This window comes from Neolamprologus brichardi, chromosome 7, assembly GCF_056152115.1.
Source record: "Neolamprologus brichardi isolate AB-2024 chromosome 7, ASM5615211v1, whole genome shotgun sequence".
Taxonomy (NCBI): Eukaryota; Metazoa; Chordata; class Actinopteri; order Cichliformes; family Cichlidae; genus Neolamprologus; species Neolamprologus brichardi.
The window spans coordinates 660,800-674,260 of NC_142110.1; the positions used below are offsets into that span (position 1 = coordinate 660,800).

Sequence of the window (13,461 nt, forward strand, 5' to 3'; positions counted from 1 at the left end):
GCAGGTATCAGCTGCAGTGGCCTTCCAGCTCAGAGTGCATTTAAAGTGCAGGAAAAGCACTGCAGTCACCCAGCTGTGGGTCCACACTGTGGACTCACAGCAGTGAGTCAGCCAGCGGGGAAACAGACGAAGGACAGAGCTAGGTGGACTGTCCACTAATAAGAACTGTAACAGATGGCGTGGTACTTCTCGATTAATGAAAAAATAAATATTAAAAATGCCAAAACTTGTTTCCAAAAGTGTGCACAGGTGGGCGCTGATACAGGTATTTTTGACAGTAGGCCCAAATAACCTGACACTGGGCCATTTGACCTTTGTGTTCTGAAAGGTCACTGAAGATACAAAAATATATGTCACTACTAGTAATACTACTACTGCTGGTACTACTAGAACATTTTGGTGTTTGGAAAATATGATAAACATTAATCTTCCATCTGTGTTTAAAGTGTGGAGCTCAAAATAAGAGAGGACGAGATTTAACAATCAAGCTTGGAAAAAAGTAAACGGTTGGCTGTAAGATGAACAGTTTGACTTTGTTCTTCTATGTTGAGGGAAAAAAGATTGATGAAGGGAAAATGTTTGCATAAACACTCAGAAGCAATCGAGTGAACCATGTGATTTGCTAAACTTACCTTGAATGAAGAAACTTAAGAAGCCAAAGTTGGTGACAAAGCAGCTGCTGCAGTGATTGCTTGGGCTGCGAGAAGACTCTTGTGTTCAACTACGAGGGGTTTAAAGGGCCTCAGACGTTTGGGGAGTTGGTTGTAAATGTCTGCAGACAAACCAAATCAATGACCAGGAGCTTTCCAGTGCAACCAGTCTCTGACCAGCCTGTAGGCTGCAGAAATGGAGCTTTACCAATTGATTTCACAGAGACAGCCAGCAACAACTAGTCAGTGATTACACACTTTCCTGCTGACCAGTGGTTACCAGCTGGTCAGCGACCCGCCTGTCTGACAGAGGCGAAGCAGAACCAACACTAGTGAGACTGCTGACAGTGAGACACCTGATTTAGAGTTCGGTTGGCAGGAAAATGAAGTTATTCAAAGTCGTTTGACACAGCCTGCCTGCCTCTGTGTGTGTGTGTGTGTGTGTGTGTGTGTGTGTGTGTGTGTGTGTACCTTCCCAATAACAGGGATGTCCACCGATCCCCAGGTATCTGCTCCCCAGTGCACGATCCCCGATGCAAAATCTGCCGTCACTATTCCGAGGACTGTTGCATGAATGCAGGCGTGGACAGAGAATTACAAAAACTTGATTAGAGTTGTACATGAACATGAGCATTTACATACAACATCGCAGCCATCACAGTTTAGTGACTTCGTGTGAGTGTCCGCTTACCGATGCCGAGGACGATCTTGTAGATGTGAACAGTGGAGAAGTGCAGGAGGAGGAACGAGAAGTTGATGATGAAAAGAAAGAGGCACAGAATCACACACACCCACTCCTGGAGCCGTTTACCTGAGGACGACACAGAAACACCTGACACTGCTGGGCTGGCAGGGAAATACAGACAGACAGTGGGTGTCTGTATTAATGAGGGGGGGGTGTCCGCTGGGAGAACACGTCGCTTTTTACCGAGGGTCAAAGGACCCGTCGCCCACAATGACCGCGCCTGTGTGTCCAGGCTGTTAATATGTAATCAGATGAAGACAAGTGTACTCCAGGCTGCGGGGTCATGACCTCTCATATGTGAAACACTGACACGGACGCAGCACCGAGCAGCACACACACAAGGGCCTTCAGGTGGGAGGTAGACCTCTGCGGGAAAAAACTCATAGGTCAGCAGTATCAACTAAAGAGGAAGAACAGGGACTAACTAAAAGTACTCTATTGCAATTCAGCAATATTAGAAGGGAAAAAGCCTCCAGCCTACAGCACTGAAGATCAGAGATAATATATTATTGAAAAGGAGCGCAGCATAGAGCACGTGACGTGAGCGAGAAGCGTCTCCCACAAACTTGCGGTCTTCTGAATGGCACCTTGCTTCCTTCTAGGGCTGCCACAAACGATTATTTTAATAGTCGACTAATCAGATCATCACCCATTGGACGTAAAACGTACAGCTTGTTGCACCAGCAGCATCTGCTCTTATATAACTATCATTAGCTTACAGCTTTAAGTGTTTAAGGTATGTGCTAACTAAAAATAAAGACAAGATGATAGTTTATTAAATTTTAATGAAATCTGCAGATTGTTTCGGTGAAGTTTAATAAACTCCTTGCTATCTAAAATATAACAGGACACCAGAGTAAATTCTCGAGCATCTCACACTTCTGATAATCAGCTGTCTGCTTGACGTTTATTCAGCTGTGTAAAAACTATAACTTTAATCTCAGCCAAACCGATTTACTCAGGAACAAATAAAATACTAAAAAAAGCCAAACAATAACATTTTTAAGTTATCTAAGTGACTTATATATCATGTTTAACCTGAGTAGCGAAATTTGCCGGGAGTCCGGTGTTCTCACGGCTCTAGTGAGGCTAGCCCCCGGCTAGCTATCGAGCTAGTGGCTAACAGACGTCTCCGAAAACGTCGGAGCGCTTTTGAAAATATGTGGTGTCTTGATAAACTGAGCAGATATTTGAGGTTTACACAGCTACATTCTCGCCTGAAAATATGTTAAACGTTTATTTTGTGACCCAGAAAGAATAATAAGAGTAATATTAAAACTAACTAGCTGCCGCCATTGTTGGAAACTGAGCTGGGCTGCGCTATGAATTCTGGGACACAGCTTCTTCTTCTTCTTCGGGGTTTAACGGCAGCTGGCATCCTTGTACATGCAGTGCTGCCATCTTCTGTTTCAGTCCGTTATTACACTCTTAAATCCTACTACTTATTCCTGCGTCTTTTGGGATCTTACAAAGCTTCAAACGACGCGTCGACTATTAAATCAGTCGTCGACGATTTTGATAGTCGACGTAATCGTGACTAGTCGACTAATCGTGGCAGCCCTACTTCCTTCTTCGCGGTCCTTGCTCGCGTGACCTGCCAGCTCAAGCAGGAAACGTGACATCATTCACTAAATAAAGCCACAAATATAAACCACCGCTGTAATGTTTTTAACTCACTTTCTTCTTCTTTTACAGCCACGCCCCCCACGCCGTTCTCCTAATCCTTCTGTCATTGCCAATCTAATGTGCCTTTAAAACTTTAATGTGTCCAGATCCTAACGTATCACACAGCATTAGGAGCCTATAAGATATTCATGACAGTTTTTTCTAATAAAGCACACAGGCCTGTAGACCTGAGTATGAATATGCTATCAGCCTCTCATATGGACTGAAGCGGTCACCCGAGATTTAGAATATGTGATTATGGATATTTCACGAATCGTCAAACGTGACCCTTCACCTTCTAAAAATAGACGCCATCAAAGTTGTAAAGAAGCAGATGGTAGAAACTTCTAAATGACTTTGACTTTGCTGGTTGTTGAAAATTGTTTTGAAAAACTTTCAGCTGTGAACGAGTCGTTTGGTGCACTGATAACCACATACTTGGCTTGATTCAAACAATCATCTTTAACAGGAAGTCTGTACAGATTATATTTAATGTACTGCTGAAAAACAAAAGTCAAAGGAAAACATTTTAACCAGAGTTCAGCATCAAATCAGTTAAACTTCTAGGATGTTGGTGGGGAACCTTCAAAGAGGTTTTACAGTGACATCTTCTCTGACTGCTCTCACAGGAGTCAGGGTCACTGCTGGTATCATGATACCTGGACCCTCCAAAGGCTGCAAATGTTATCCAACTGTTCCAAGATGGCTCAGTCATACACTGGCAGAAGGTTTGCAGTATCTCCCGGCACAGTCTCGAGAGCATGGAGGAAATTCCAGGAGAAAGGCAGTTACTGTAGAGCATCCATCAGTAGAGTGGGCATCTGCTCCTCTGTCCAAGGAGGAACAGCAAGAGGAACTGCCAGAGCCCAACAGAAGGACTTCTAGCAGGTGTGAATGTCTCTGACCAACCAATCAGAAAGAAGACTTCATGAGCCCAAAATCCTCTAGTGAGCCCTGTGTTCACTGTGCAGCACCATGGAGCCTGGCTGCCGTAATACCAGAACAGGCAGGTCCGCAGTTCCTGATAACGCCGACTGGCCCCGGTGTTCGCCTGACCCAAATCCAGTGGTTTCCCTCTGGGAATGATGCTTCGATGTCAGATCCATGGTCTCATCAGGAGCATGGCCCAACATCGGCACACACAGAAGCACACGGGGCCATACGAACTACTGAGGACCATGTTGAGGTGCAACATTATGCTGCGTTACTTTACGTTGATTTGGGGGTTCCTTTGAATTCAGCCCTTTGTGCAGAAGGTTGATCGTTTTCCTGTAAGTGACGCTGCGTGCTCCAGTTTCTAACACCGTTCATATAATTAAATCTTCATAACCATGATGGCTCATGCCAAGTATCGGCTGGTGTCACCAGCTCCAGCGCTGCTTCCCCAGCACATCACAGCAGAGTACATCGTAGTTCCCACAACTCAGTGACAGAAAACCTGTCAACATTTTGCAGAACTCACTGAAGGATCTCAGCTTCCTCAAAAATCAGAGCTTGTTCGTTCCTTTTTGGTCTCCCAGTTCTCGATGGGCACATCCAAGCATTGGGCCCAGACACGACATCACCTTCCTGTCTGAGGACAGACATAGGTCGTGTCACCATCCTCTTCCTTCTGGAGTCGATCGCCATCTTTCTGGTCTTATTCACACACGCCATATCATACCGTTCACGTATGATATGGCGGTATTTATTTTCTTATGGTGTTAGGCAATGATAAGAAAATAAAATATCGCGATAGAATATGGGTAAAACACGTATGTGCAGTGCCTTTGTTTTCATACGCACATGGCCGAAAAAGCATGGCGGAAATGGAGAATGGGAAGGGGGAAACCGGATTGTTGAGTGAAACGGATGAACCAGAATTGGTTTGTAAAAATGCTGCGACTTCAGTGGTGTGACACTGGTTTAGCTTTCGTCCGTCAGATACACACCAAAGCAAAAAATTTTGTCGAACATGCAAGCGGCCGTCGTTATTGCCGTATTTGTCGGACTAAGGTGCTCGTAAATCTGGGAGTAATCTGGGTCCCAAAGTCAAACGAACACTGCAGCATCACTGAGAGTTAAAAACTGTCTGAATGCTTTCATCTTTAATAAAATCATCAGCGTTGCTGCTTTACCAGGTGTAACAATTAAGTTTAACATCCAGGCATCCATGAAAACAGAGTTTATGAAGTTTAACAGAGTTAGAAGTTAGCAGGAAGTTAGCTCGCTAGTTTTGCTAGTTACCTAAACATGATGTAGCATGTTCTGACTGAGATTTCTGAAAAATTCGAACGTACAGCTCTGCTATCACTTTCAACATAAATGAAGACAGAAAACTAAACAGCAGTGGCGTTTGTAGGGTTACTGAAGTTGGGCTACCTGCTATATAATGATGTGCTACGTGGTAGCTAGCTACACAGCTATGTTAGCATAAACACAGTGAAGCTGGAGGATGAACGCTAACTTTCTCCCACTGGATAAAAGTTAACGTGAAGGTTCCTGATGGTTAGGGACAAATGCAATCGCATGGCAGGATGCTGTAAACGGACCAAACTTCAGTCAGGAGAACAACTGAGATAATCCATCCACAATACGAGGTTAGTCATTCATATACTGCAACAGCATGGGAATAGAGCAGCTGTGATAGAATACAGCATTCATGAATCAATATTCAATAATATTGAAGTGGAGGAAGCAAGAAGAATGAGTTAAATAAAGTTTGATTTATCTGACTTCTCTGTTTCGCTTGATGTGTCTTATAATCCCGTGCAGTTTATGGTCCGAAAAATACGTATTTGACTTTTTTATTTGGCACACTGCAGTTTAATGTTGCAAAGCACCTCTTTTTAACTTCAGTGGATATTATACATGGTTATGCTCAGGATATGTCAGCCTATTTCTACTGGAAATGCCTTTTGGTTAAAGCTTTCCTTTCAGCGAGGAATTTGCATTTGCACTGTTAAATTTTATATAGCTTTAATGCACATAAAACAGCTGCTTGTTTAAGTGAAAATAAATGGATGTTTTTTGCACTAGTAAAGTTGCTGAGTTGTATTTTGTATTTTGTCTCGCATCAATTATATCGTCAGTTTTATCATTATCGCAAATTTTCAAATACATATCGTGAAAAATATTTTGGGCCATATCGCCCGGCTCTACTTCACACTCAGATGATTCCTCACAGACAGCACTCACACACTAGTGCCCTGCCCATCACTAACACTAATCACTGCAGAGCATTTCTAAAGGTGGCCTGACCCAGGGTGGTGCTAAAAATGTAAGGTGTACCAGGTGAACCTGTCCTGCTCATCACAAGAACAGATGCAGATACATGAATTTCATTCACAGGATAACAGGACGATAGCTAAAGGCCTGATTTCTTCACATTTATGTTATGCAACACGATTTTTTGGCAAGATATCCGAGACCTGCAGCTCTCAGCAGGTCATCAAAGCAAAACAAAGATCTACCAGCAGATGCAGTCTGAGACGGAGGAGTGGAGTCGGTTCATCTGCAGGAGGTTTAATACCCAGTATTAAACATGATATGAACTTTCACAGAACCATTGAAACCACTGAAATATAAGAAGAGAATAAGTGAGGAAGAGATCCTGGTGAAACATTTTTAAGTTTTTAAGCTCCAACTTTGCAGCACAAAAACTCCAAATGTTCGTCTGTGTCTGTGGAAATGCTGAGAAAAGCACTTCTGCTAAGAGGCATCACGTGTGAGCAGCAGGCCGAGGACACATTGATGGTACAAAGCAGACTACGATACTGAGAACATGTTACGCAGGTCCAGTAGGGGTGGGGAAAAATGGATACTGTGTAGCATGGTGATATTTTGTTTGCTAATAATGTATGGATACAGGGACAGCAGAAATCGATACTTTGTTACAAAAAGGTTTTTGTGCTCTGACTTCAGAGCATGTTGATCCTTTTTCTGAGCAAGAATCCTGACATTCCTTCACTGTCCAAATGTGTTTAACTTGTTTATGGCAGCAATAAACATGACAGTTTACTTATTTTAATTTAAGACATGTTTTATTTTAATTAAGTTTAAAACTTTTTTTATTTAATGTAAAATTATATTTTGTTTTAATTTACTTTCAAATTCTTCAGTTGCTGAAGGGGCTGCATAGTTTTCATAAACTGCATAGTTCAGAATAGCTATAATTGTACCAGATGGTTGATTCAGTTAAGTTGGACTAGACTGTAATACAAACCGTTCAGTTTGTCAACAATCAAACTGAAATGAGAGAAAGACTGAGTGTGAGACTTTGATATTAGAGAAAATGAATATTGATAAAGTTTACCTTTATGTACAGAATCTGAATATCACAAAATATTTTTAAAAATTGCAATAATATCGTATCGTGTGTTAAGTATTGTGATAATATTGTATCGTGGGATGTGTGGTGATTCCCACCTCTAAGGTGTGTTTACATCATATACACACAGACGAAGGTTAAGTGCACCACACTTAGCTCTGTTGTCTCCAAGCTTCATCTGACACCATTTTCTAAACTCTACCCCAAAGGCGCACACACACACACACGCACACACACACACACACCTCAAGGGATCACTACACCAAAATTCACTCTCTCCATCTCTCTCACTGTCTGCATGCACAAAGACACACTAACAGACGTACCATGACGCTCAAACTGATGGATTTCCTAACACATTTTCACATCTCTTTCTATCACACACACAATCATCTGACACACACACACATTCAGACACTCCATCTCCTTCACACACACACAGTGCAGGGCCGTGGAGCAGTGGGGCGGCTGTCAGGTGATGTGCGTCAGTCCTTGGATCCTCCAGCTCCCTGGTGAGGGGAAGGAAACTAGGACAGGCCTCCACAGAGCGCGTGCACACACACACACACACATATATAAGCCCTCGTCCCTCAGGCCATGGCATTGCTGGATATCGCACACAGCTACAGACACACACAAACAGGCTTTACGAGCATGTATGGACATATGTTAGCGTGTTTGAACACTCACACACCCTCAGCAAACACAAACCTCTCTCCATAAGAACACATACTTGACCTGCCTTTACTGGGCACAACAACACCCAAATTAAAGGCACGTAAACACACACACACACACACACAGGGCCAGAGCGGTGCACTCATTAATATCATTCTGACAACAACTGGCTCCCTGGCAACCTCTCTGCCATCGCTCACCCAGCAGCACCCCCTGCCTGCAAGCGTGCATGTGGGTGTGCACGGGGATTTAACCTGGGCGGAGCTGGGGGAGGGGAACGAGGGGTGCTAATAGGCTGAAATTAATCAACGCCGGCTGATTCGCTGTCTGGGGAATGAGTGGCGGGCAGCAGGCAGGAAGGCAGCACATTGTGAATACTAATGTCCTAACACACAGGAAAGATGCCTTTACCTGAGCCTCTTTGTCAGGTAAACACACAGTGAGTATGTAAAGCGTGTGGAGTCATTTATACCCTTTATACAGTAACAGCTGCAGTACGAGGCAGCAAGATAAAGACTCCTACAATCTGTAAGAAAGAAGAAGAAGAATAGCAGGTCAAGTGTTCGGCACGCTAAGCCGGCTAAACCTCAAAGCACATCTGTTCCTCCCTCTCCCACAACAAACTGGAGCAAGAACCGATCCAGGTGTTCCACATGTTCACGTCTTTCTTTTTGTGTGAAAACTTCAAATACGATGTTTGGATGTGAGGTCGCCGTGTTTCCTTGTGATCAGATGACAAACAGGAGCCCAGGCATAAAAGAGAGCCAATCAGGGCCTCGTTTGACATCGAGCCACTAATTTGCTTTTATGCTTTAGTCCAACGGTGACACAGGGTGTACGGTGGTTCCTAAGAAGAGTCTCGCTGTCTTAGAAAGCTGCTGGCCATCGCAGCGGGTAATTAGGCCACAGAAGACTGACAATTTTGCTGGCTTTTGGCTCGATGGGAGTTATCAGATCATATCCATTATCAGAAAACCAAATGAGACCCTATCCCCTCATGACCTGCACGGGCAAATGATGGAGGACAGGGAGGCGAGAGGGAGATAAATGTAGGACAGTTCCTGATGTTGGTGTGGGAGTACACTTTATCGAAGGATTCTGGTTTTTAACTGTGTTACACTTAAAATATAGAAAACATGCACATTAGTGCAGAAATGTGTAACCATCTACAGGCCTGGATGATAAACCCGAGGCTGTGAAGGAAGATGTGTGACACTGCACTGAAGAGCAAGGACGCTGCTTCTACCGTTTATTAACAAAAGCCTTTCATCTCTCGTTGTTTAATAGAAAGGTACGATGGGAAGCAGACAGGCAGGACTCTGCTTTAAGTCTGCCATTGTTTTTTAACCCTTTAAGACCTGCCATAGAACCAAGTCCACCAGAGCTTATATTATATGTTTACATGCTGTGGAGCCATTTTTGGGAGCATTTCAAGTTGATATACATCAATACAACCATTATAGCCCCAGATTTTAATAATATGTCTGCATTAAGTGCATAGTAATTACATAAATTGCAATAAAGTGCAATAAACTACAAAAAAATGAAAATCGTTTTTGTTTTTTTAACATATATTTCTAGTTAGAGAAATTTAAGAGGCTTATCCCTCAAAACTGTAAATACAAAAAAGTTGCACAAAATAGTTTCCCACCACAGGAAATTTATTTTGAGTGTCTTCATAGTTTTATTTTTGAAATACACCAATTTTTATACACTGCAGGAAAAACGAAAATAAATATTATAATGCAAATTTGCAAAAAAGCAGCATATGCATCAAAATAAACTATTTCCAGCAGTGCAATATGAGTCCTAAGCATCCCAGAAACCACACAGAAAGTCAGAAAGTCAAACATAACTTTTAAAAACACCAGTATAGGTTCATGAGGCCCTGATGGTAAAAAAACTACATTTCCGTGAAAATGACGTCACTTCCGGTTTCGGGCAGGTCATGGCGGACATGCGATAGTTCGTGTTACAAACAGCTGATCGGATCAGCAAAGCGTGTTTCTGGAATATTATGTTTTTGTTGCTGCAAGTGCTTTTTATGCAGTTTTTGCAAAGTTATATGTGGAAGGAAACTGTGACCGAGGACAAGCTGATGGCATAAGATGTAAGTACAACTCCTCCGGTTTCATATGCAAAAACAATTATTGCGCTAGCTCACGTGGTTGCAGAGCTACCGGGATTTAAAAATAGTTACGCAAAACATAGCGTGCCCGTTCCAACCGGCTTTAAAGGGTTAAGTGTATATAAAAGGGAGCTTAATTACATCCCTGTACAAGTGCACAGAAACCAGCGGGGCGTGTACGGAGAGGGCTACAGGTGTTCATTAAGCAACTCAGGTATATTTAATGAACATCTCAAACTTTATGCTGCTCATGTGTGTTTTTGCTACAGGCTGTAAACGTTAATTAGGCCTCGTTTAAAAACAAACGTAATGTGTCTGAACTCTGGAGGTGGAACGTTCTCGCTGAAAGACGTGACAACAGAAAACATTCAGATTCAACACACGGACCTCACGTTCAGAGAAGCATCACTGTCGGTGTGTGAAGGAGCCGGCACCCTGTGCTGTGTGTTTGTAACGTGTCGTTATGTTTCCACGTTCCCATGTTAGAGGAAAAAAGCTCTTTCTGATACAGTTACGACCAATCAAGTGAGCGCGCACAGCGAGGGACCGAACCGAAGGCAGGAACACAAAACACACAAACAACGAGCGAGGCAGCCTCACTCGCGCTGAATAACCACCCACAGGGCGGTGACAAAAAGGAGCTCGCACTTTCCCCGCGTCAGCCCGACAGCGGCTCAAAGACCGCCGGCGTACCTCGACCACGCCTTCACCCGCCGCCTCGCTCTGAGACGGAGCCCATTTACAAACACTTATTCGCTCTGATGTGGAGGCTGCCAACACATTAGGCACCCAATCACGGGGTGACGACATACTGTACGGGCGAGCGACACACACACTATGCTGCTCTTTTCTCTCTCTCTCCGTCCCCTGGTTGGTTCTCAGAAGACCGTCTCCTAACGGGACTCGGGGAGAGAGACGTGGGTGGGAAAAGTGGGTCACATGCTCAGAGAGAACGAGAATGAAGGGGGGAGACTGGGGGAGAGAGACGGAGGGAGAGAGACGGAGGGAGAGAGACAGTAACATGGCTGGGTGAGCGAGGTAGAGTCACAAAGAAGGGGAGAGAGAGAGAGAAGGGGAGGTCGAATTCCCTCGTTCAGACGAGTGGATCCGTCACAGGCCTCCTTCCTTTCATCTGATCTCAGCGGACGGCAGAACCTGGGACACACACACACACACACACACACACACACACACACACACACACACACACACACAGTAACAGCACACAACACAGGGAGCCAAGCAAACGCACACATTCACCCACACACACTCATCGGTACACACAAAACCAACATCAATGCAAAGTACACATCCACAGATGAAGAAACACACAAAGACAATATGTCTCACACACACACACACACACACACACACACACACACACACACACACACACACACACACAGACAAACTTAATAAATCCATTACCCTGTAGATTCAACAGCAACAAAGAGGAACGCAGCAAATGAGATTCAGTAATGGCATACCGACACAATGCTGCGTGCACACACACAGACACACACACACAGACACACACACAGACAAACAGATGCATATATGCGGCACAATCACACACACATATTTAACCCACATGAGAGTGTAAGTAGGCCCGGCTCCAGCAGAGAAAAGGATGGACAGATCCCATCAAGTGTGTGTGTGTCTGTGTGTGTGCGCCAGCCCCTCATCTCCTGGGTTTTCCTCTACCACCATATTCATCTGTAGCCCTCATAAGAATAATTACACACACACACACACACACACGTGCGCACACACACGCACACACAGCATTCCCAGCTCCTCTCACGCGTTGGTCAAGGTCAACAGCAAAATCCTGCCTAGAAGGCTCGCCTAAAGCCACAGATGCACTGTGTGTTTGTGCAGAGTGTGTGTGTTTGTGCAGAGTGTGTGTTTTTGTGCAGAGTGTGTGTGCGTCTGAATTTGTGCTCACATCATTTATGTGAATGAGTAGTGTGCGCTAGCTTTGTCTGCAAGCCAAAAGTTAGATTTGGCTTCAAAATGTACAAATAAAATGTAAACGTAGGAGGACCTAAATCAGGAATATTCCTGGTGATGATATTGTTCCCACATATTTGCACAAATAAATATTTATTTATTTATTTAGGACAGTGCATGTTAATGAACATAAATTGTAAAAAAAATTACATGAATGTAAACATACCAGATTATAGCCAAGGGCTAATTTCCATCTGTTGTCCTTAAGCATAAAAAATAGACATAATAATTCATAAAAATTCATCATTCATTCATAATAAAAACTCCATCACCAAACTTACACATACACACCATTCTGTTCCCAAATAAAACATTAAAACTATACAACTCATACATGATCACACACTTGATTTGTCCATAACCAGTTTTTAACCTTTGCCTTAAACAAATTGAGTGTAGAGCAGAATATTGATAATTTTTTACTATTCAGATCTACTCGTGAAACGAAGCTAAACAGAGAATTCATGGTAACACCACAACATCTTAAATGACTCTGCTGATGCTGGCACTGTAGCTTCTCCCTCCTGATTGGCTAAAACACATGCACGCACTCTGATGCTAGTGAAACCGGTGATGACAGGCAACGAACAGCAACAAAAAGGTGAATATCTTCTCACGATGCAAAAATAACTCCAGGTCTTTTAAAGGGACATTAACCTCAATGAAGACGGCCAGCCTGCAGGTCTGAGCGCCAGCTGCAGGCAATAGCAGAGCAGGTATACAGCTCTGTGGAGAAGCTTCAGGTAAAAGCAGGAAGTAGAGCGCTCACATGTCTCTGGGTGTGTGAGAGAGAGAGAGAGAGCATGCTAAACGAAGTCACTCGCCATCAAAAGACTGAATCGCAGAAGTATCCTCAATGTTTGAGTCCAGCTGACTGAAGAGGAGGAAAATCAGGAGTTCTGATGGACAGACTTCACTGACGCTGTGAGGTATTATCTGCTCTCCAGTAGGTCAACCAGTGCTGTGCTCTCATTGGTGGTCGCTTCAGTCCCTTTGTCTCAAAGGTCAGTTCAGTTTTACTTCTTTAGCACAACAGCAGTTACCTGCAGGTGCTTTAGACTGCAGGTTAAAAACTGTGCACACAGAGAAAACCCAACAATCCAACAACAACCCTTTGAGCAAGCAACAGTGGGAAGGAAAAACTCCCTTTTAACAGGAAGAACCGGGCTCAGGGAGGGGCGGGGCCATCTGCAGATCTCCAGGCCAGACGCTTGTCGTCCTTCAGTGGGGCTTGCTACGACTGCAACTTCACTTCAAGTAAAACACAGAGGGC

At 43.8% G+C, this 13,461-nt stretch overlaps 1 protein-coding gene across 1 annotated transcript in view; it reads right to left on the reverse strand.

Annotated features, from left to right (window-relative positions):
* Positions 1 to 13,461, reverse strand: part of peds1a (plasmanylethanolamine desaturase 1a) — a 53,560-nt gene that overhangs the window by 25,497 nt on the left and 14,602 nt on the right. Inside the window, exons 2-3 of the mRNA XM_006795811.2 lie at positions 1,342 to 1,461; positions 1,122 to 1,213 (exon numbers count right to left, since the gene is read on the reverse strand). Of these exons, the coding sequence (XP_006795874.1) occupies positions 1,122 to 1,213; positions 1,342 to 1,461 (212 nt within the window). The remainder of the gene's footprint in view (positions 1 to 1,121; positions 1,214 to 1,341; positions 1,462 to 13,461) is intronic.